Here is a 25460-nt window from a genome sequence, read left to right on the forward strand (position 1 = left end):
CCTCATTTAGGTATTTGCATTAAATATAAATCCATTTGACTGAATGTTTAATGATTTCATTTTACAAGAATCACTGAAAATTACATTTTAAAAACTGGTACATTTTAAGAACAAGGTGTATTTTTGCTTTAACCTGTTACTCACTCACTCCTTAATGCTTACAGCCCCTGTATGGCCTTGGTCTCTTGGACATTCTCCACCCACTCCTCTCTGTTGACGGCTTTGGATCTCCATCTTCAAACTCCCATGCTTCTCAAATCCTCCTCCACATTGTCCAACCATCTGATCCTCGGTCTTCCCCTCATACAATGTCCTTCTGGTTCCCCGTCGAAGACTTTCTTTACCATCCTGTTCTCTGTCATTCTTTTTATCTGTCGCAACCATCACAGTCTACTACTCCTTATTTCTGCTACTTCCAGGGTCGTTTATCCACTATATCCGTCCGGTTCCTTTTGTCCTTTGGTTCCGTGATGTATCTTTTTCCAAACCCCACATCCAACCCCCAGCCTGGAGGACAAGGGTACTGCTCTTAGTCTGGCTTATCACCTTAGACCTGTCTAGCTTGGGTGACCCTACCAGGAGCCGTAGCTCCCGCTGGCATAGTTCTAACGGTCATTTGAGCACACAAGCCTCCAGAAACACCCGACAACGCCATACTGCCTTCGTCAAGGTGGCAGTATCTGCAGGAGGTTTAACCTAATAACATTTGTATATGGCCATAGAATTAACTGAGACATACTTCTTTAATAAAGTGCAATGTTAAAATAGGCTATGTTGCTAAATTTTTGACCCATTTATTACCTGTTAAAAAGGTTGAAATATGTTAGTATGTTGTCTGATATGCTACACAAGTCGTATTTGCGCGTCACCGAGTGGCATGCGCGTCATAGGTTTGCCATCCCTGCTCTAGGGCATTACTTTGAGAATGTTTACACATGCTTTGGTGTTTTAGAGCTGGTTCTACCATTTACTGATAAACTAGATGGTAGCTACATCATCACCATCATCATCATTCTTTCTCCTTTCTCTTTCATCTTCACTTCGTCCTGTCTCTCCATCATTCCTCATCCAACACTGTGTTCTAGTCCAGCTTCTGTTGTCCTGTGCTGTTCTTCACAGAGTCCATCCATCGTAATCTTGGTCTTCCTTGTCCTCTCTTTGCTGTCATCTGTCTTTCCAGTACTTCTCTTGGCAGTCCTTCATTTCATCTGCTTGACATGTCCAAACAACCTCAATCTGTTTTGTTCCAGTTTATCATTTAATCTTTGCACATTTAACTCTTGCCGCATGTCTTGATTTTTCAGTCTGTCCCTCCTACAGTGGAGGTAAAATATTGCAAGGTGTAAAACGCATGGCACTATGGGGGAGAGAAAAGAGCTAGGAGTGGGAAGGAAGCGGCATTGTCTTAATTAAGGTACAGTTCCAGCATTTGCCTGGTATGAAAATGGGAAACCATGAAAAACCATCTTCAGGGCTGCTAACAATGGAGTTTGAACCCACTATCTGCCAGATGCAAGATCACAGCTGTGCGGCCCTAACCGCATGGCCAACTCTCTCAGTATTTTCAATTTTTTCAAAAGAGATGCTTCCTGAATCTCATTCCAATCATCTTATTTTCATTTACTTGCATTGGCTGTGTATCCTCGGCATGAAGTGTTTGTAGCAGTCCCAGGAGGTGTTCTGTCCAATTTCAAGGACACAATCAGTGATTGGAAAAGTACAAGGAAAAAGTAATTGGACTGAATTACTGTTACCTGAGAAATAATTTACTCAGTTACAATTACAAATGATCAAAAATTAAGTTCTCAGAAAGAAACCATACCTGGGACTCAGCGAGGGATCCCACAAGTGCTACCCCAAAGGCAGTGTCCTGGAATGTGAGACATTTAGTCAGGGGTAAAACTAGGAAGGAGCACAAGTACCTCGCCCAGGCGGCCTCACCTGCCATGCTCAACAGGGACTTTGTTGGGAATGGGAAGATTGGAAGGGATAGACAAGGAAGAAGGAAGTGGTCATGGCCTTAAAGTTAGGTACCATCCCAGCATTTGCCTGGAGGAGAATGGGGAAACCACAGAAAACAGAGGATGGCTGAGAATAGAACCTAACCCCTCTCTACTCACTTGACCTCCTGAGACTGAGTGGACCCCATTTCAGTCCTCGTACCACGTTTTAAATATCATGGCAGAGCTGGGAATCAAACCTGGGCTTCCTAGGGTGGCAGTTAATCACCTAGCCACTATACAACAGAGGCAGACTAATTTCTCAATAAGTAATCCGTAAAAGTATAAATACAATTACGTCACAGAATGCTAGTCTTAAGGAAATTATTGGCCTTTTCTTACATGGAGCTGGAATGATACCAAAATTTGCATGATGTACCTGATGAGCAGTCTTTGTTAGGGCTGAATTTGAAAATATGTTCCAAAACGCCACAGTAAATGCGCCTGACAGCTCTTAGGTGAGACACCTTGTATGTATGGAAGGGTGTCTCAGTGAACCTTAGTGAGATGCTGCTACATTGCAACATTTTCATGAACTAACAAGTGCACAGTACTAGAAGACATCTGGCCCTACAGGACTCTCCCCTTCTGTAATTCATTCTACTGTTACAATGTGAATTACTGTCCGACTCGTTGGCTGAATGGTCAGTGTACTGGCCTTCTGTTCAGAGGGTCCCGGGTTCGATTCCCGGCGGGGTGGGGGATTTTAAAATTCATTGGTTAATTCCAGTGGCTCGGGGGCTGGGTGTTTGTGCTGTCTCCAACATCCCTGCAACTTACACACCACACATAACACTATCCTCCACCACAATAACACACAGTTATCTACACATGGCAGATGCTACCCACCCTCATCAGAGGGTCTGCCTTACCAGGGCTACAATGGCTAGAAATAGCCACACGAAATTATATATATTATGTGAATTACTGCACTGTGTTGCTTAAAGGTGATTGGTTAATGACGTCTTCTGCAGGTACGCTGGGTGGCTACGTGGGTCTGGCCATCTCGCAATCCCTCATCCTCACGGGGATGTTGCAGCACGGAATACGGCTCACTGCAGAAGTGGTAAACCAGATGACCTCGGTGGAACGTGTCCTTCAGTATACAGACATTGAGATGGAGCCAGCATTGGAGTCTGAGCCAGGTAATAATAATGATCATTATTATTATTTATTTATTTATTTATTTATTTATTTATTTATTTATTTATTTATTTATTTATTTATTTTATGGCCTACATTGGACCACTCTTAGTCAATTGTATAATGGATTCTTATCAGCCCAATATTTTTTCATTCTGAGAGATGCTGCCTTCCTTTGTTCTGATCTTGGTAGGTAGGTAGGTAGCCTGGTGTGTGTCTTGAAGTATCTTATTTTTTCAGTTTTGTTTTTGAGATCGTCTATTGTTATTTGTAGTTCTTTAATATTTTCCTTAATTTCTGTGATCCATTTAATCTTGGTCTTGCCATTCCATAATTTTTGAATTATTCTTCTGCTAATTCTGGTGTCAGGTGTCCAAAGAATGATACATGTTTTTTACCTAATCGTGCTCAAACAGGTTCAATTTCCTTATAAACTGTTTTATTTGATGCTATTCTCCATTGTCCATTAACTTGATACTGTTTATTTATGAATGTTCTAATTATACTTCCTTCTGTCTTAAGTATTTTGTCTGTTTCAGCTGTATTAGTTTTAAAAATGGTTTCACTAGCATAAGTTATTTTTGGCAGTGTGACTGTTTTATAATGTTTTAATTTTGCTGCTGTTGATAAGCTTGTTTATTGTGTGTAGTCTTGGTAATATAATTTTCTTTGTTTAATTTATTTATTCTGTTATGCCAAGCTGGTTTCGCATTAAGATTTTAAGTTATGATTTCTCCTAAATACTTAAATTTATCAACAATTTTAATTTATTGCCCATCAATTGTTATTTTATTTACTAGAGGGGGATGTGTAAACATTATCTCAGTTTTTCAAAGGATATTGTAAGACTTATTTTTTGTGATATTTTCTGTAGCAATTTAATTTGGTGTTGAGTTTCCTGAATATTGTTCGACAATAGAGCAAAGTCATCAGCAAATCCTAAACAATTTAAACTTAAATTTTGTTTGGAGCTTCCAACTTTTGTGTTGTTTGAGCTGACCTTGTACCATTTTCTTATTAAAAATTCTTATGCACAATTAAATGGTAATGGAGATACACAGTCTCCCTGTCTTAAACCTGTTTTAATCAACAATGGTTCAGAAATCTTTCTTCTAAACTTTACTTTTGATATGGTATTAGTTAAAGTAAGTTCTATCAGTTTAATTAATTTAGGATGGAGTCCAAAATTCTGTAAAATTTTTAACATTGAAGGTCTATGTATACAATCATATGCCTCCTGAAAGTCAACAGATGTTATTACTATAGGCTTGTTTTGTTTTCTGTAGTATGCCATTATTAAATTTTAGAGTGATGATCTGTTCAGCCAAACTTCTCCAGGTTCTAAAGCCTCCTTGGTATTCTCCTAACTCATTTTCTAGTCCTTCCATATAAGATCTTGGGAATAATAATAATAATAATAATAATAATAATAATAATAATAATAATAATAATAATAATAATAATAATAATAATAATAATAATAATAGGAAGAAGAAGAAGTCATGGAAGATCTACGTACTCTTACCTCTTGAAGTGGGCTCCATTGAGCTATCATCAGTACATATTTAGAACATAAAATAATTGTCAACGTGTTGTGGTGAAAATTCTCTTCTGAAAGTATGGCATTGGAAGTTTAGGAAGAGTGGTGTATGATAGGAGGGAATTAAAAAACTGATGATTCCAAGAACCATTGTGAACCAGTGCAGGATCGTCCTGGTCAACATTCTTTCTTCCCAATCACTGTTGGTATCAACATCATCACTATCACTATTGCTCGCTTGGTTATATACAGTCTAATTCTGCTCAGGTAATTAATTGTCTGAGTTAGAATTGGCAATTGACTCGTCAGTCATTAACTATACAGTTGTATATTTTCACTGTCATCATTTAATTGTGTTTACAATTGTTGGTGCAGTTTCTTTTGCTTAAATATGCTAGATTTTAGAATATCAGATTTTTGACAGCACTGCAGATACTTTTAGAACCAAAAAAATGTGCTTCTTGGTTCTTGCCCTTCCAGTGTTCATTTGCACTCCATTTGTAAGCATGTGATAACTGGAGTAACTTTTATTTTCCTGAATACATTATTTTAATTTATTAATTAATTAAGTGGACCCTACCCGGCTACAGCTGGATAAAGGGAAATGATGATGATGAATTAATTAAGTGAGGAATACAGTTCATAATCTGAAAATTACCCTGAATTTAGGTGATTTTGTCTTGCACTCCCTGATTAAGTTTCATTTTCATATCATATATATTATTTCAACAGTACAGACTGTTTTTGTGGCACTCACAAGTAACCGATTTCACATTCAAAAGAAAGAGAATAGACATTAGCAGTGAAGAATTGCACTCTCGCTTCATAAAAATCTGTAATTTTTTTATAAATGAGTTTTAAAAAATTGTATGAAGTGTGCGATTTGCAAATACTGTTGCTGTAGGAAAATGCTGTCCACTTCACATTTTGACCATTGGGATGCCTGTTTTATGTCATTATAAAATGCTGCAATTATCAGTTAAAGAATGATGGTAAAACCAAAAATTTCTTCCGGAACATTCGTCACTGTAATAATGCACTAGCATTTGCTTCCATTCAAGTGGATACCACAAATGTTAAAAAAACCAAAGATTACATTAAGTGGTAAGTAAGACTGTCTAATATTGTACTGATTTGTGTATTTCTCCACACTCCACCATATATTTGATGAACATGCGAGATCTCTCGCATGGGTCCCCTAGTCTTTAAAAACAGAGGAGTTACATTTTTCTTCTGATAGGCTACATTTTCCATTAAAACAGCCTGGCACTTTTGGTCCTCATTTTTACATTTTCACCTGCCACTAAAAGGGTTATGAAATAAAGTATTTGAATCGACCTGAAAATGGCCACAAGAATGCTGAAACATCTACTTTAGGCATGACTATTTAATTGTTAAATAGTAGATATTAAGTGTTGAATAGGTGGAACCTTCGTTATAAATTCTTCCTTAAGAAATTAATTTTTGAAGAGAACGTACTGCTTTTTTTTTTTTTTCTGCAAGATTTTGTGATGGCTTGTACAGAATGTTTCATTGCAGGAAATTCGACAAGTGTTTGGCAATAGATTTATCAGCAATAACATACAGTTCCCATAATCCCCAGATTCAATAGGCTGTGATTATCTCTGGGGATCATTAAAAGATTAAGTGTATAAAATGAATCTGCACACTTTATATAAAACTGAAGAATTCAATAAGAAGTTATTATATTAATAAAACCACCTTTCCAATACACAATGTCGCTGAGAAACTAAATAAACTCAGTAATATAAGACTGAACACACCAGAACAATCTCCGGACTAGAATGTGTTCATTACATTGCATTCATTTCGTGATATTGTCGAGTGTTCGCACGGGAAATGACGTAACATAGACTTTTGTTCCATTATTCTTCAAGTGCATTTCTCTTCACAATTTCTGATATACTATAGCCATCTGTTGAGATGTGCTCAAACTACCTGCAAAAACATATTCAGGACACATCATAGATGTTTGTTCCATGAATATCTCAAATACCACAAAAACGTAACATAGACGTTTGTTCGTGCATACAACTCAAATGTACCGAAAATGAGGCAGGCAGTTCTAGGATCTCCCTGAGTAACATGGGCAAGTAATTTTAAAGTGCATTGGAATTTATCACGCAGTCACTGGCTTGTTCTTGTATTGCAACAGCTTACTGGCCGAGGCCTCAGCTGCGGTTCTATATTAATTGGAAGATCACCGAGTGAGTTGGCCATGCGGTTAGGAGTGTGCAGCTGTGAGTTTGCATTCAGGAGATAGTGGATTCAAACCCCATTGTAGGCAGCTCTGAAGATGGTTTTTCATGGTTTCCCATTTTCACACCAGGCAAATGCTGTGGCTCTACCTTAAGGCCAACTTCTTCCCACTCTTAGCCCTTTCCTGTCCCTTTGTGGCCATAAGACCTATCGGTGTCGGTGCGACATCAAGCCAATTGTAAAAAATAAACAAATTGGATGACCCTGTATTATTACGACTACTACTTCTTCTTTCCAGTTTCTCATCTTTCAGCTACAGTTCATTTGTCTTCTTTTTCCCCCATCTCCATCCTCCTATGAACTACTATATTATTTATATCCATCCAACTTATATGATACAAATAATTTAATCCATTTCAGGAAAGAAGCCTCCAGCTACCTGGCCATCGAAAGGAGAAGTTCACTTCGACCACACTAGCCTGCGCTATTCACAGGCTGACCCACCAGTGCTTAAAGACCTCGAATTCAAAATAGAACCAACACATAAGGTAATTTTTATCTGACAAAAGTGGTGTATGAGAGAGTGAGAGATCCTAGCAAAAGTAGTAGTAGTAGCAGTAGTCTAAATATTTTTAGGAGGAAATATTTATTAGTGCGGCCAGTATCCAGTAATCGGGAGATAGTGGGTTCGAACCCCACTGTCGGCAGCCCTGAAGATGGTTTTCTGTGGTTTCCCATTTTCACACCAGACAAATGCTGGTGCTGTACCTTAATTAAGGCCATGGCCGCTTCCTTCCCATTCCTAGGCCTTTCCTATCCCATCGTCGCTATAAGACGTATCTATGTCGGTGTGATGTAAAACATATAGGATAAAAAAATTATTGGGAAACTCAACACTAATGGGAATATTTCTCAAAACTGAAACTAGGTTGGTTGGCTGTACAATTTGTGATCTGGCAGAAAGAGGAAAACCCTGTGTAAGATTTCATTGTTATTTCAAACTTCTAATGTGCTTTCTCTGTCAGGTGGGAATTGTTGGTCGAACTGGAGCTGGGAAGTCTTCGCTCATTGCTGCTCTGTTCAGGCTGGCTAGGTTAGAGGGAGCTGTTCGTATTGACGATGTGAACACATTAATGATTGGCCTACATGACCTCAGGAAGAAGATCTCCATTATTCCCCAAGAGCCTGTACTCTTCTCTGCCACTCTGAGATACAACCTGGATCCATTCAACGAGTACCCAGACCACGCTCTGTGGATGGCCTTGGAGGAGGTAAGTGGAAACAAACTTATGATTATTTCTGGCTTGTTGTGGTCTTAACACTTTGCATTCCATTAGGAGTTCACTCTGCTTTATTTCTGCACTTTCTTCAGAAAGTTACCTAATTTGTAACACAATAGATTTTTCCCAAACAATCAACAAAATGCTCTTAATATATTGAAATGAATGTGTAATTTTGACAGTAAAACAGTGTTTGTCATTTATAAGCTGTTATATAACAACCTCAGAAGGATATAATTCTGGTTCCACCTTATTCATTACTAATTAGATTCTTGAAATATTTAACTTTATTATTATTAACAAATTGTACGTATCTTTTGGTAGATGTTTCGTCCTCAATATGGGACTGCTTTGGCCAATATACAACAAAATAATGATCCATGATGTCCAGCTCCATTGGTGAATTGTTAGCGTGCTGACCTTTGGGCACAGGGGTCCCGGGTTTGATTCCCCCATTATTGGTTAATTTCACTGGCACGGGGGCCGGGTGTATGTGTCGTCTTCATCATCATTTCATCCTCATCATGAGGCACAGGTCGCCTATGGGCATCGAATCGAAAGACCTGCACTTCACAGAGAGTTACAATAATTGAAAATCTTCCACCTTTTTGATACTTTTCATTTGCTTTTTAGCAAATTATTAATTACTAGCAGATGTACCCGTGCTTTGCTACGGAATTCTAAATTTTATACAGAATTCTTGGTTAGGTAGTGTAAACGTTGTGAGGAAGATTATATTAAGTTGCATAGCTCTTAACGTTGCCCTAGAAACATGACGCGGAAGTCACCAACGTCTTTTCTCATATGAAGACTGGATTAGGGAATTTTCATTGTAATGGTAGGCCAGCTTGCCTACCGTCAGTCACAATCAGGTTGGGGAGTTTTCATTATAATGGCAGACACTCACTCTCCGCCTGCCTGCCTTTATAGATTCTCAGAAAGACTCTCTTAGTGGTTTTCCCAACTGAAATGAACATGGGTCATTACAATGACGTCAGTAGGAATGGCGCGATTCAAAGCAATGATTTCATATGAAATACTCGATCAAATGAAAAACCACACATTTTCTCACTTTTAACGAACAGTACTATGCTGCCGAACTAACAGTCCAAAGCTACAGAGCTGGAATGACCAAAACGCAGACATCCGTGATCCGAGAACAATCTTCGTCTTTTTCTCGGCGGGGGGGATTCGAATAGTGGATAGTCCCAGGGCAAAAACTATGCCCGTTTACTTATCTGTTTCCTGGGAGTACTCGATGAGTCGGAAAATCTCAATTCACTACACTGACGGGGGAAAGAACTATCTGATGTGGAGGCAATTTTTCCTCCAAGCCAGAGAAGAAAGCACATCTTCGCTGCTAATTTGGAATAAAATTAATGTAGATTTAATAAAAGTGAAGAGGAAGAAGCTTTTCTTAAGAAACGGCTCATTTCAGGGTTGAATTTTGAGTTATATAGTGAATTGTGGTACTATAATTTGGAATAGGCCTAAATTGTAATTCTAGACCAGTTCATACTATTACTGGCCGACCCCGTGGTGTAGGGGTAGTGTGCCTGCCTCTTCCAGGTCAGGGATCTTTACCTGGACCTGAGGGCTGGTTCAAGGTCCACTCAGCCTACGTGATTAGAACTGAGGAGCTATCTGACGGTGAATCAAGAAAGTCAAGAATAACGGTCAAGAGGATTCGTCGTGCTGGCTACACGACACCTCGTCACCTGCAGGTCTTCGGGCTGAGCAGCGGTCGCTTGGTAGGCCAAGGCTCTTCAAGGGCTTTAGTGCCATGGGTGGGGTCATACCACTACTCCTACTACTACTAACTGAGCCTCTGACTTAAGTGCGCACACTGCTCATTCAAAACAGCGCATCAGAGTAGGTATCGAATAGCTGGCATACTATGATGAACCAGTGTGTAACGTACCAGCAGTATTAGAAAATGTATGAATCAGAGGAATAGCATGCTAAAGAAGAAAGTTATCTAACTCCTCAGCTATTTCCCGCCAATATTCAGTTAGACTATTATACTCGGTACTCAGCAGTAATCCCATCTATCGGAGTTGAATGTCAGCATAAGAGGCAAAGAACATTACAACAAACAACGGCCAGTGTAATGTTATTGTTGATCAATGTTACACGCTTTCGATATTGTAGGCCTTCACATTATTAATTGTCTTTCGGTTCTGAAATACCACTCTTATCATAGTCGGTACGGTAAAACTGAATAAAACATAAATGTTCGGAAATTGTATTCTTCTATAACTTTTGTTATGTAGTACTTTTCCATAGGACGAAGAACATAGGTATTTAAAAATTAAATTTTAGAGGCCTTCCCCTAAATTACAATTTTACTCAGGGTGAATAACATTGTTTATAGCTTAAAGTGTAGTTTCTTATTCCCCGACTCTATATACCGATTTTCATTAAATTCTGTTTACCCATTTTGTCGGGGCTCGGCGTTGATATGGACTTAGCAACAAAAATCCAAATTCATTAATATCTGTGTTATCATAGCCGGTACGGTAAAAATGCATAAGACGTAAATGATCAGAAATTTAATTCTATATAACTTTAGTTATGCAGTATTTATCGATATGACCACTAATAATATAAATATTTGAGAATTGAATTTTAGGCCTTCCCCTAAACTACCATTTCACTCAGCGTGAATAAAATGATTTATAGCCTAGATTGTAGCGGCTCACCCCCCGACTTTACATACCGATTTTTATTAAATTCTCTTCAGCCGTTTCCTCGTGATGCGTGGACAGACAGACAGACAGACAGACAGACAGACAGACAGACAGACAGACAGACAGACAGACAGACAGACAGACAGACAGGCAGACAGACATTACGGAAAAGTAAAAACTGCATTTTCTTGTTACTGTGGACATGATCGATACAGAAATACCATTCTTTTCAAATTCCTAGCAATGTACAGACAAAACTCTTATTTTATATATATAGATAAACAGTACACGTTTCGTTCTCACTTGAGAACATCTTCAGCTGTTGTTAAGCTTAGGTGAATCGCTAAGTTTCTGAATACATTATTTTCAGGTACAGTGTTCCTCTTAAAGACTATTTGAATATAAATTAAATTAAAATGATGTTAAAACAATGTGACGGTTAATGGGTTGATGAAATGAGACAGGATGAATACATAGTTAGCCTGCTTAAAAACTATATCTATTCATTAGAATAGTTGTTAAAAGTTTCAACTCTGTTACACTAAAAATATCTATTTGTCTTCCAGTTAAAAGGTTTTTTGAAAAATGAATGGCTTCTTGACACTGTTCTTATTACTGCTGAATGCTCATTTCATTCACTCCTTCCAGGTAGGCTGTTATTTATTTTGAGCTTGCGTAATGTGTAAATATACATATTCATGTGAGTGTGTGTGTGTTTTTTTTTTAGAATACTTCTTGCAGTCTTATACTGATGTCTGCTTTATTTTGCATCGTGTATTCAAAACTGCATGGCGAGCAATGTGTTATTAAACAGTATGATTTTACTCCCAACTATTGTGTTTGCAATTTAGCAAATTATGCCCATTTTTAACCAGTTTGCTACAAAACGCTAAATTTGAGAAGTATAGATGCTACAAAATGCTAAATTTGAAAATCAAAATGCTAAATCTCTGATTTTTAAAAGCTATAAACCACGAACCCTAGTAATGATGCATCCACTAGTTATGTTTTATCTCATTATTTGCTTTAAACATATTTCATTCATCTAGTATTATCTTTTTAGGTTGAACTTAGGGATGCTGTTGATGGTTTGGACTTTGTCGTCCATGAAGGTGGTTCCAACTTCAGTGTCGGGCAGAGGCAGTTGGTATGCCTAGCTCGAGCTATCCTTAGAAACAACAAGATCTTGGTGTTAGATGAAGCTACTGCCAATGTGGACCCTCAGTAAGTAGAGAGATTCTTTGGAACATCCAACTCTGTTTAGAGAATTCAATTTGGTCTTAGAGAAAATTAAAACTAAATGAAATGAAATGAAGTGGGGAAGATACCAGACTACCAGACAGTTAGCCTGGGACAGGATCAGATAGACAGTTATGTCACGAACCTGCCAATAGGCAGAACACCTAATGATGATGACGACGACGACGACGATGATGTATGGTGAAAGGGGACACTCTTGTCTCACATTGTTTTTTGTATTTTGCTTTTCTTTCATTTCCATTCATAGTTATCTGGTTCTTATAAATCTTCCAGATCGGCCACTTGTCCTTCCAGTTGTACTTTATTACATTAGACTGTCTCTGTTTATCCCCTGCCTCATACAAACAGATCTTCTTTTACACACTGGTCAATCCTGCTTTTAAATATTTTCCTTATTATGTTCAGTAATACTTTTGTTATTTACTTAAATGACCATACAGCTGATTAAAAACCTAATTTGAGCTTAACAGCTGTCAGTTAGTACCGCATTTCTCTGAATCCGAGATGAGGTTTCTTCCTCAGAAACCTAACAGTAATGAACACCATTGGCGGCTGTCACAGCAACCATGCTGCTTCCCTTCAACCTCCACAGGCCCGAAACTCATTGACCTTCAATGTGTCCGTCTTTGTTGTACACCTCTAGTTGCTGAAGCTGGCCAAAGCCATCGAGTGAGATGTGTCTAGGGGCAGCCTGCTGTACCTGACAATTATAACATTTTCATAGGAGGAATATTTTGGTGATGGATCGTCATGATGTACAGACACGTGGAACAGGTATTACTGGCAAGTTCTCAATGAGTTCTCATTGATATTATGATGCCAATTTAAAGTTAATTGTTATTAAACTTGCAGAAATGAAGAATTGTGCAGCTGCAAGAAAATACGGCACAACTAAAGCCAATATCCGGCGTTGGCATTAAGACACCAATTAAGACATCAATAGACCATCCTTACTATTGCAAAATTAAAAATGACTTTTAACAACTCTTTCATAAACCGTTATTATTAATAAATTCAAACACTGCCCCAAAATTATATTAACAAAAGATAAAACCAAACCCACTACATTTTCCGCTTTTACTTTCTCTCAAAACGCTTATAAAATCGCCAACATTCTTAAAAAACACAACATGAAAATATCTTTTAGAACCAATAACAGAAATCTTGATTTATTACACAACTCTAACTCAATTAATAAATCTAATGTTTTTTCTAAATCTGGAGTATACAGATTTCAATGCAATAACTGTAGCTCTTCGTACATCGGACAGACAGGACGTAACTTTAATATCAGTTACTCTGAACACATCAACGCTATAAAATACAACAGATTCTCTGCAATAGGACAACACATACAAAACTCTAATCATAATTTCACCAGTATTGATAAAGACATAAAAATTCTTAAAGTTATTAACAAAGGCCCCCTTCTAAACATTACCGAAACTTGTTTTATTCATCTTGACCGATATTTCAACCCCAATTTCAATTTAAATGACATTTCTAAAAAAAAATTAATATTTTATTCGACTTCCTTATCTGTTTTTTCAAAAATGCTAAATTTACAAACCCAAATTCAATATTCCAGGCCTTATATAGTTCCTACGGACTTTTTCCAGTTCCTATAACCCATCCACCTGATCCACCTTAAGCTACTACACCTCCTCATTTATTTTCCTTTATTTTAATCATTATTTTTCTACTTCAACTTTTTCTTTCCTTTTTACTTTCCTTCTTTTTTCCCTCTCGTAACTGAATTATATTTTCTAACATCTCTAATAATTTAGACCACTCTAACTTTCAAATTTAAACATTACGCTATTCTAAGATCGACCTCAACTCTTACCTTCAAGATATAACACGTTATGTCATTACGCTCCTCAACTGCTCCAATTTTGCCCTTTTTAGTATTTTTTTTCTTCACAATTGTTTTTTCTATGTCATATGTTTCAATAACTTCAAGAATCTAACATACGAATTTCTTTAACTTGGATATATTTCTTTTGACTATACTACTATATTGTACTATTTCACTCATATCAGCATTTAAAGGCTTTATACTTACACTTTTTTAATTTTTTTCATCAGTTTTCCACTAACGTATGGAAGCACAGTGCTGATCGGCACATGTCTTGCTACTCTTCAAGATCTTACTCCGTACTACATTTACGTAGTTGATCTACGACTTCTTCAAAATTTTCGGAACTGTCGACACATAGTCCTGATCCCTAAAATTATACAGTGCCTCATGAACTGCAACTGAAAAATACGTGTTTGTTTCTAGACTTCTTCATAACATTGAAATTTCAACACACAGTGCTCCCTAAATTGTTTTAGTGCTTCACAAAGAGCAACTGACAGTATTTTTTAAACTTCACATTTTTTTACCTGTGCATTGTATTTTATACTTATTTGTGATCAGCTGATGATGAAGAAGAATACTGGCCGAAACCGGTACCAATTATAATTAAGTAGGAATGTAAAACTTACATTTCTTATTTTAATAGTATTGAAAGGTTGAACCATCTTATATCTTCTTTCAACTTAATAGTGAACTCACTTCAATACAGAACACTATGAAATTCTTATCTCTTAACCAAAAGCCCCCTCTGAAATCATGATCCTCAGAACTGAGGGAATGGTGAAAGAGAGGGAGATATCAGATACCCCTAATGAAAATGATTAGGGTAGTAAGCAGAATTTACATTTTTTCTCACATATTAAATTTGTAAGTCGTTATAAATAAGATTATGATTTCACAAAGCACTATTTAAGCCCGATTTAGTTTTTTAAAGGAAAAAGTGTTGGAGGTCTTGGATTTGGAGAAATACGGTACACATGAAGATTTTCTTTCACAGGACTGATGCTCTCATTCAACAGACTATTCGTAGAAAGTTTAAAGACTGTACAGTGCTGACAATCGCTCACAGATTGAACACCATCATGGACTCCAACAAGGTGCTAGTCATGGATGCAGGAGAAGCTGTGGTAAGTTGTGTGTTTTTAAATCGTCAGCTGATTTGATGTGTTGATTAAGCAAGAGGTTCAGGTTTATAATGAGTGCTAAATTATTTACACAATATTCAGTTATTCAGAAGCCTTGTAAAGACTAAATCAGAATATTTTGCTGTAATTTTGTGTCAGTCGGGGAGATGGTCCATTCTCCAATACTGTTCAATATTGTGATTGAAAATGCAGTAAAGAAGGTTAAAGCAGGGCTGGACAAATCAGAAACAATTCTAGGAGCCTGTAAAATTTCTTATGTGCCAGACTTAACAAATAAAAATAATTTGCTTACCTGTATAGTATTAACCAGTTCGATCTCTCACTTCATCTTAATCACTCTTGAATCACATCCACTACTCTAGGCACTTCATTTAATGGGCTCTAATGTACTAAGCCCTGAGCATTGCTTATTACATAGTAGCGCAGTACACAAAGAACATAACGGTGAAAATACGGTGCCAAGATCGGTGAAATGGAAGGTTTGACTTGTCGATGTAATGGTTACGAGCGATCACAAGATACACGTGTTCGATATATCAACTCAAGTCAATGGTCAGGTGTAACAGATGCTTATAACAGCTTCTAAACCTTATAATAACCATTTTTAGATACAATAGAGAGACGACAGTAACAATAACAACAAAAGGAAACAAAATACTTTACGAACAAATTTTACTGTAGAGTTTTTAAAATTGCCACCAAATTAATTTTTTATACTTTGCTATTTTCAGAGTAGAAATAAGTTCCAAAAATATTTTTTTTTACTCAGACTGAAATTTAGCAGTTACAATTCAAAAATATTAGGCACCTATACATTTCTTATCATAGCCATGGCGACTGGACATGAGGGATTTGTCCAACCCTGAGTTAAAGCCCTGATTGTGGTGTCACATTGGGTGCAAAATTCAGTATTATCGCATGTACTAATGTCGTACCATTACTAGCTGACAATAAAAAATTATGTATTTTCCACCACTTAATACTTAAAAAGATATGACCTATAATAGAATATGTTTTGATCTATTTGACTTTCTTCAGCCTTGATTGGCATTATCATCCTCGTTTCTCCTGCCGCTTTGGGACATTTATGACACTTGTACACCTTCCTCTCTCCTTCCACCATTCCTCTTCCATCATTTTGTCCCAGTCCAGGTACCTTCTTCTCCTTGCACTCCTCTTTATTCAATCGATCCACCTTAGTCTACGTCTCTCGCTCTCTTTCCCTTGAACTTAATCTCCGTCATCTGTTTTAGTATTCTTTCCTCCCCCATCCTCCTTACATGTCCACACCATCTTAGTTTACTCCTATCAGTCATCTCATTTAACTTTTCCATTCTGACGTCCTTTCTCACATCTTTGTTTGCCACTCTGTCTTTCCTATCATACTTCATAGGTATTTCATTTCGCTTGAATTCTTCTCTCCTCCCTACTTGTCACTGTCCAGATCTTAGCTGCGTAATATCATCGCATTTAATCTAATCTAAGTAATATGATCACTGGTAATTATCTTTTTAATGTTTTAAATATGTTAAAAAGTCTAAAAAAAGGATATGGGTGCAATTAGGAATTTCATGTAGATTACTCCTAGGATTATTATTCTTTGATCTAATAGAAAGTGAATGTTTTCATAAATGTTCATTAAAGTAAGTTTATGCATTTTATTTTAGGTATAGAATGGTGAAAAATATCTAATATTCCATTGAAAGGAATAATTATTCAAACTCAATACGAAATGAACATAGTATTCATCAATTGTATTAAAATATGTCATATACCTGGCAGATATATTTATTAATGAACCAAACCAAACCAAACCAAACCAAACCAAACCAAACCAAACCCCATGGCACTATAGCCCTTGAAGGGCCTTGGCCTACCAAGCGACCACTCCTCAGCCCGAAGGCCTGCAGATGACAAGGTGCCGTGTGGTCAGCACGACAAATCCTCTCGGCTGTTATTCTTAGCTTTCTAGACCAGGACCGCTATCTCACCATCAGATAGCTTCTCAATTCTAATCATGTAGGCTGAGTGGACCTCGAACCAGCCCTCAGGTCCCTAACCTGGCTGGGAATTGAACCGGGGCCCTCCGGGTAAGAGGAAGGCACTCTACCCCTACACCACGGGGCTGGCTTTATTAATGAAACCAGCTATAAAGAACTTAGGGTTAATGAGGCAAAAACTAAATTTATACATATCACTAAGGCTTAGTGGAAGCTGCGTTAAGTCTCTGACTGGAGGGGCTGTAAACACTATAGAATTCTACCCTATCTGTAACATTTACCCAAAGAAGAATTAACCGTTTAAAAAAACAACATAATAACAAAACAAGGTATTCATTATACAGCGAAACCTGAACCCAACGGAATCTCAAGGTACTAAGTTTTTTCCCCTGCTGTGTACATGTAAACATGATGTAAGGTACATTGCAATCACATATTGTGTACTGGGGTTCTGCACAGTAGTCTGAGCTGTTTTCTAGTCTCTTTACTGCACTGTGGACCTCTTACGATAAACAACACACCACTGTATGCTGTCATACTGTCTACTTTATTAAAGAAGTAAAGACGGTTCCTCATCCCGAGGTGGTGCAGCTTTTTTCAGGCACATCCCCATTGGAGGTGAGCTGCATGTACCATTCTAACCACATACACCAGCCCTCCTGCCATTCTTAAATTTCTGGCAGTACCGGGAATCAAACCCAGACCTCGGAGGAGGGCAGCTAATCGCGCTGTTACGCTACAGACGCAGACTACTTTATTAATCATTACATAAGAGCAACTACAATAAATTTAATTTTCACAGCTTTTCATGTTCTCAAGGGAGTTAAATTTCTCGTAACAATTACAATTTGTTAAATATACAAGAATTGATTTCTGGACATAATCTGTACGATTACTTTTTTTTCCTTAAAGATTCAAAGAATATTTTTTTTAAATGCCTGATTGAGTTTCTCAGACAGTAAAGCGCTGGTCCTTCGCTCTCCAAGTTGGCAGGTTCAATCCTGGTGCCAGCCTCGTGTCGGTGGATTTACCGGCACATAAAAAGCTCCACCGGGACAAAATTTTGGCACCTCAGTTTCAGAAAAACATAAAATGTATGGTTAGTACAATGTATAACTAATAACATTATTATGAATTCAAAGTCCGACTCGGCCGGGAGATTTTAACCTTCATTGGTTAATTCCAATGGTCCGGGGGCCGGGAGTTTGTGCTGCCCCCAACATCCGTGCAACTCGCACACCACACACAACACTATCCTCCACCATAATAACACGCAGTTACCTACACATGACAGATGCCGCCCACCCTCATCGGAGGGTCTGCCTTACAAGGACTGCACTCGGCTAGAAATAGCCACACGAAATTATAATTATATGAATTCAAAAATAAATAATTCAGCTCTCATCATGAATGAAAAATTACACATAAAAAATGTTTTTTTTCCCCGCTGTATACTGAGGAACTAACGAGTTGTGCTATGTACAGGTATTTTTGTACATATTTTAGTGTTAATCACACGGGGCCATGGAATATTTCCGTTAATACCAGGTTTCCGCAATGTACAGGTTCTGTTGTAAACAGGTTTCATTGTAGATGCTTTAATTTACATCATGTTTCTCTCTTTGTCTCCCTGCAAATATGTCAGTAGGGAAGAAGCCTAAGAGAATTTAATATCAGGTCAGGAATACAAAAAAAAATGGAACAGGTGGATTTCTTAAAGTATTTAGGAGGTGTGCTCTCCCAGGATGGTAGTATAGCAAGAGAGATTGAATCAAGGTGCAGTAAAGCTGATGTAGTGAGCTCGCAGTTGCGATCAACAGTATTCTGTAAGAAGGAAGTCAGTTCCCGGACAAAACTATCTTTACAACAATCTGTTTTTCAGACCAACTTTTCTGTATGGGAGTGAACCCTGGGTGAGCTCAGGATATGTTATTAATAAGCTAGAAGTAATGGACATGAAAAGTATAAACAATTTTATTCCTTAATATAATATAAACTTACGGTTCCACTTAATGATATATGTTTATATAATAATACTGAATAGGTGGAACTGGAAGTTCATATTCTATTAAGGAATAAAGTTGCTTGTATTAGTGTCAATATGGAACTCAAAGATGAAGTTTATCAGTTGTAAGACATGAAAGCAGCGAGAAAGATTGACGGACCAAGCTCGATAGCTGCAGTCGCTTAAGTGCGACCAGTATCCAGTATTCGGGAGATAGTGGGTTCGAGCCCCACTGTCGGCAGCCCTGAAGATGGTTTTCTGTGGTTTCCCATTTTCACACCAGCCAAATGCTGGGGCTGTAGCTTAATTAAGGCCAAGGCCGCTTCCTTCCAATTCCTAGGCCTTTCCTATATCATCGTCACTGTAAGACGTATCTGTGTCAGTGCGATGTAAAGCAAATAGCAAAAGATTGACGGTACAAGCAGGTGGAAACAATGGCAGGATGGTATTCAGAATGAGAAGGTGAAGACTAGGTTCAGAATTAATTCAATTGGACAAAGCTGTACGCATAAATAAGCTTCATGCAAGGCGAATGGAGGAGGATAGGTTACCTAGGAGAATAATGGACTCGACCATGAAAAGTAAGAGAAGTAAAGGGAGACCATAGCAACGATAGTTGGACTCACATTTTAATGTTTAATGATGAACAGGGCTACAGATCTAGTCACATATAGTTAACTTACAGAGGCTTGCAGACCGAACATGGAAAGGCATAACAGTTTGTAATAAAGGCTATGCATCCCTTCGTATTATTGTGTATATGTTTAAAATATATATAAAAATCCGCTCTTATTTTAGACCATTATTTTCTTTTGTATTCACATCAAGTGGTTCTTACCTGTTTTTACGATGATTTCATAGTAATTTTTAAAATGTACTAAAAGCATGTGTATATTAAGAAGGTGCTGTATTTTTAGCAAGTTAAGTAAATAAAATTACATTTATTTTTCCTTTCTTTTCCAGGAATATGATCATCCCCACATATTACTGCAGAATTCTAAAGGTATTTTCTACCAGATGGTTCAACAGACTGGAAAGACCATGGCTGAACGATTATCAGCCATAGCTGAAGAGGTGAGTGCAGTGTGTCGAGTAAGACAGCTGATATAATGTTTGTTTCTCATCGGTGGAGGAAACCTATCGTGCATTAGAAAAGAAAGACATTAAAAATTTCCCACAGAAATTTAAAAACTGAAGAAATCCAGTAATATAGCATCTCTAGGTATCAATGAAATTCTGTCTATATTTCATCCTCTCTTCATCTTCAGAACAGAATAGAACTGCGATAAAAAGAGTACGGGATATAACAGGACCAAGGCTGTAACAATAGCAAATACATTCACCGTCAAATTGGTAACTAGAAATATATGATTAAATTGAGTAATGTTACCGAAACACTCATGCTAAAATAAAAATGACTACCAGGTGTATGCATAAGTTTTTTCCGGTTTTTGTGGTAAAGAAAACATGTAATTTTCAAGGGAAATTCATTTTTTGTTTATTCAAAATATTGGCCATCGGCTTCTAAACATTTCGCCCATCTTTCAGGTAAGTTATGAATACCATGCCAGAAAACTGCTTGTGGCACACAATTCGAGCCATTTTTCAACTTCCTCAAAATTGCTGAAGTGCTGCTCTGTGAGCGCCTGACTCATTGATGCGAAGTGGTAAGTCAGATGTAGGGATGGCAACTATTTATCGGTTTTTATGAAATACCGATATTTTCCTTTCGATTTATCGATATATCGACATCGAAATTTTGATTCGATTTATCGAATAATATATCGGTTTTTCCATTAATATATCGTTTTTCTTTGAATTATTATTTTCATTAACAACATCCGCACTAGAGAACGCCGATAATTCTGCAAGAGATGGTGCTAGTGAAGGTGGAATTGCAACCTGGAAATATCCAATCTAATCAATACCTTGCTCTGAGCCTCTGGTAGGCCGGACTATAATTCGAATACAAACGGTGGAATATGTAACACAGTTGCCTCCGCATGGCAGTTTACACAGCGCGAAATACGTTCTAGTTCCAGAGTCACCGCTAGACTTCGTGTTAGCCCTCCACCATTTAACAACACAGACTATATGGAAACTGTGAAGGAAAAAGGTAAGTTTAGGTGAGATAAGCCTTAAAATTCATTATAAAAGGCGTTGATTTGTGTATTCAGCTTGTGATGAGTATATGGTTTATATTTAAACGTAAAGTTATGAAAATAGAAGCCTCCGCGAGTCAGGTGGCAGCGCGCCAACTTCTCACCGATGGGTTTCGTGCTTCAAAACCCGGTCACTCCATATGAGATTTGTGCTGGACCGGTTTTTCTCCGGGTACTCCGGTTTTCCCTGCCATCTATCATTCCAGCAACACTCTCAAATATCATTTCATTTGTCAGTCATTAATCATTGCCCCAGAGGAATGCGACAGGCTTCGGCAGCCGGGAAATTTCCTATTCTCGCCGCTAGATGGGGCTTAATTCGTTCCATTGCTGACCCGGTCAAATGACTCTAAACAGGCTGTGGATTTACATTAAGAAAATGTTTTGTGCATATTGATAAATATACAAGAGCCGAGAGAGTATTTATTGTAAACATTCTATTCACAAGATGTTTATTGCGCGTGCACCATTCTGCAAAAGTAAACTTCAGAAAGGTAGTGGCATTTATTTCCACGAGCAAATGTGGAACTACGAGAAAAATGGGTCTTAATTATGTCATGTCGCGGTGACGAGAAAAATAGCATGTGGCAACCTTCCTCGAAGTCTGTAGTATGTAGTGAACATTTTGAAAGCACGTGTTTTAGCATTTCTACTAAAACTAGTCGCAATCAATGCCAACACTTTTTTTCAGGGTATTTGCATGGCAAGACTAGGTTACGTACTAATACTAAAATGTTTTAATTCCTCCCCTGAAGGAGGAGGCGGGCCTCTTAGATGGTGACGCCGTCTGTGAGGCCGGGAGATTTGTTACGGCGAAGGAGATGCTCGGAGATGGTGAGGGGGTTGGCGGCCGTGGCCTATACTAGGAACCCTCCCAGCATTTGCCTTATTGCAGGAGAATGGAAAACCACGTAAAACCGTTCTCAGGAAAACCGACAGTGGAGACCAGCCGTGAGGTCCAGCCCTGTCCAGTCTCCCGAATACAGAGACGAAGAGCCACCCTTCCTCTGCTCGGTTGGCCGGTCGGAGTGCAGAGCTGTTGGACCACGGACCAGCCGTGGCCACTTGTGGGCCGAGACCCACTCTGCATTCATCGACGAAGGCTCTGTGAATACTGCAGTGTTTTAAAATATACTATGAAGTATTTTCATTTTTATTAGGATGTGTACTTTCCGGTTGCAATTATACTACCTGATTCGTATGAGCTCATCTTGAATTACTCGGTGATACGTTTATTTTTCTTCATTAAACGTCATAGAAATATCACTTTCCTACTCAAAACGCAATGTTTTATATTTGTAATGTGCTTTTATGTGCAAGTTATTACCGTAATGCCAATTGGAATCGTGCTGAGGAATGGAGGGAAAACCTCACATCCAGCGGCGATATTTGAACTGCTGCTACTTAGTACTTGAAGAGACCGTGCATGCTGAGGCCTTTACTTATCTCGTAGGCATCGATAACACCTAGGGACGTTCCGATATAATAAATATCGATATTTCATTCGATATCGACATGCCGATATTATCCTACTATCAAAACAAAATAGCGATATATCTCGATATAAAATTATTTCTTTTCCAAAATACAAGGATTTGAAATTATATTGAAGTTCTATAAATCGGGGATCTATTAACAATATGCAACTTGTTTGAAGCCATCAAGAAATATTTAATTTGTTTGTATCTATCTGTACATAATACTGAATGATTAAAAATTTTAATTTGTTTGTATATAATTCCGAATTTGATTGATTCCTTACTTTATAAGGTAAGGCGGCAGCTAAGAATTTAAGTCCGTTAAAATGTGCAGCATGCTTGAAGCCATCAACAATGTTTTGATTTGTTCGAATCTGCTTCTATGTATTACTAAATGATTGGAACATTTCATTTGATTTTATGTCATTCTGAATCTGGTTTGCACGTAAATTTGAATGTTTCAACAAAACAGTTAACCAAGAGACGTAAGCGTGGTAAGACCTCTGTAGTGTAGTGGTTAGTGTGGTTAGCTGCCACCCCCGGAGGCCCGGGTTCGATTCCCGGCTCTGCCACGAAATTTCAAAAGTGGTACGAGGGCTGGAACGGGGTCCACTCAGCCTCGGGAGGTCAAACGAGTAGATGTGGGTTCGATTCCCACCTCAGCCATCCTCGAAGTGGTTTTCCGTGGTTTCCCACTTCTCCTCCAGTCGAATGCCGGAATGGTACCTAACTTAAGGGCCACGGCCGCTTCCTTTCCTCTTCCTTGTTTATCCTATCAATGCAATGATAAAACCATAAATACTTGCACGGTAGATGCTGCATCATATTCTTAACTATTTTCAGCCATTTCTACTAATTTACGAGGTTTATATGAACATCAAGCATTACTGACACTACTTCTTTCACTCTAAAAAAGCTATTTATTCAGGATCTATGCCTCGACTGCTGTCTTGTGGCTGCGGGTGAATGAAAATTTGTGTTATGGAAGTATAACCCTAGCAACCGTGCAGGCTAGTGGTCATCTGAAATTAGCAGCCGTTGACGGATAATTAAACCGCGAATTCCAGTAGCAAGATAAACTCAACCAACCAGTCGCGTGCACAGGCAGAATAAACCAATATTGATATATATGCATTGAGATCTGGTGATGATATTGTAGTTACTCTTGGGTTACGATATATCGATATCGCTTGAATATACCGATATATTATGTGCAATAAATATCGACTATCGAATATAAGCTTTCAATATATCGAAATATCGATATATCGGTATTTTTTTTAAAACTGCCATCCCTAGTCAGATGGCGCCAGGTCGGGGCAGAAATCGGATAAAAAATTAGATGTATGGCTTTTCAGGCGTTTGCTCTATTAACCAGCGTTTTGTCTTAGGTCTGACACTAGACTCTTCAGAGTGGGATGTGTCAGACCCTACCCACTGACGCTGGGGTGTATGCAGGTGAACTTTTCAGAAGCCTATTTAACAGGCACAGTCTGATAACTGCATACGGGAGATAAAACTCCACAATGGAATTAATGCCTGCCTAGCAATTCCGAATGGAAATTCTAAGTTCCCATGGAGGGAATTAGATATTTTTCCACCAATAGAGCACATCTAAAATCAGATGAAAAATTAGATGTATGGCTTTTCAGGCGTTTGCTCTATTAACCAGCGTTTCGTCCGTACGGCGGGTACAGAAGGATGTCCCATCCAAGCAATTTTAAGGTGTCTTTCACTGGTTTTGCTGCATGAGATGGTGCATTGTCATGTAAAAAAAATCACTATGCCATGTCTTCTGGCCCATTCTGGTTGTCTTTCGATCAATGCATGATTTAAATTAATCATTTGTTGGCGATAGCGTTGTGCATTAACGGTTTTACTGGGCTTCAAAAGCTCATTATACACAATATCGCTCTCGTCCCACCAGACACAAAGCATGGTCGATTAGAACATGTCTTGGATGTTATAATGGATGAAGCGTGTTCACCACATGTTTCTACCAGCAAACGATGACTTTCCACAGCCTTTTTTTTTAATTAAATAAGGAAAGCAATGCGTGCCATATATGTTCTTTTTCAGGCACAAACATAGACACGATTCCTGAACGATACAATAGACACTAGTGTTTAGCGGACTCAACTTGTCTCTGTTGGTAGGTTAATGTCGGACAAACAAACTGACGTATGTGTCAAATTCATGCGCTGCGTACTGTTCTCTGGCGCCATCTCTTAGTGAAACCGGAAAAGACTTATGCATACACGGGGTATGCTTTATTCACAGAGTATTCATTGCTACTAGTTTTGACCTCAAATTTTGATGTCATCCTCAGTCATTAGATATAAGCCACGATTGGTGTCCGGCTCCATGGCTAAATGATTAGCATGCTGGCCTTTGGTCACAGAGGTCCCGGGTTTGATTCCCGGCAGGGTCGGGAATTTTAACCATCATTGGCTAGTTTCGCTGACACTGAGACTGGGTGCATGTGTCTTCTTCATCATCATTTGTGTATGTGGGGCTATGCCCTTTCTCCATTCACCATCCCTAAATTGTACCTACAATTAGTGGAAAATAAAATTTCCTCCTCATCATGACGCGCAAATTGTCTGTGGGTGTCAAATCAAAAGACCTGCACCTGGCAAGCCGAACTTGTCCTCGGACACACCTGGCACTAAAAGT

General features: G+C 38.2%; 1 protein-coding gene across 1 annotated transcript in view; it reads left to right on the forward strand.

The window, feature by feature from the left end:
- Positions 1-25460, forward strand: part of LOC136885319 (ATP-binding cassette sub-family C member 4) — a 162267-nt gene that overhangs the window by 135048 nt on the left and 1759 nt on the right. The window contains exons 19-24 of the mRNA XM_068230294.1: positions 2975-3145; positions 7324-7451; positions 7929-8174; positions 11937-12097; positions 14992-15121; positions 20108-20218. Of these exons, the coding sequence (XP_068086395.1) occupies positions 2975-3145; positions 7324-7451; positions 7929-8174; positions 11937-12097; positions 14992-15121; positions 20108-20218 (947 nt within the window). The remainder of the gene's footprint in view (positions 1-2974; positions 3146-7323; positions 7452-7928; positions 8175-11936; positions 12098-14991; positions 15122-20107; positions 20219-25460) is intronic.

This window comes from Anabrus simplex, chromosome 14 (assembly GCF_040414725.1).
Source record: "Anabrus simplex isolate iqAnaSimp1 chromosome 14, ASM4041472v1, whole genome shotgun sequence".
In the NCBI taxonomy this organism is placed as follows: Eukaryota; Metazoa; Arthropoda; class Insecta; order Orthoptera; family Tettigoniidae; genus Anabrus; species Anabrus simplex.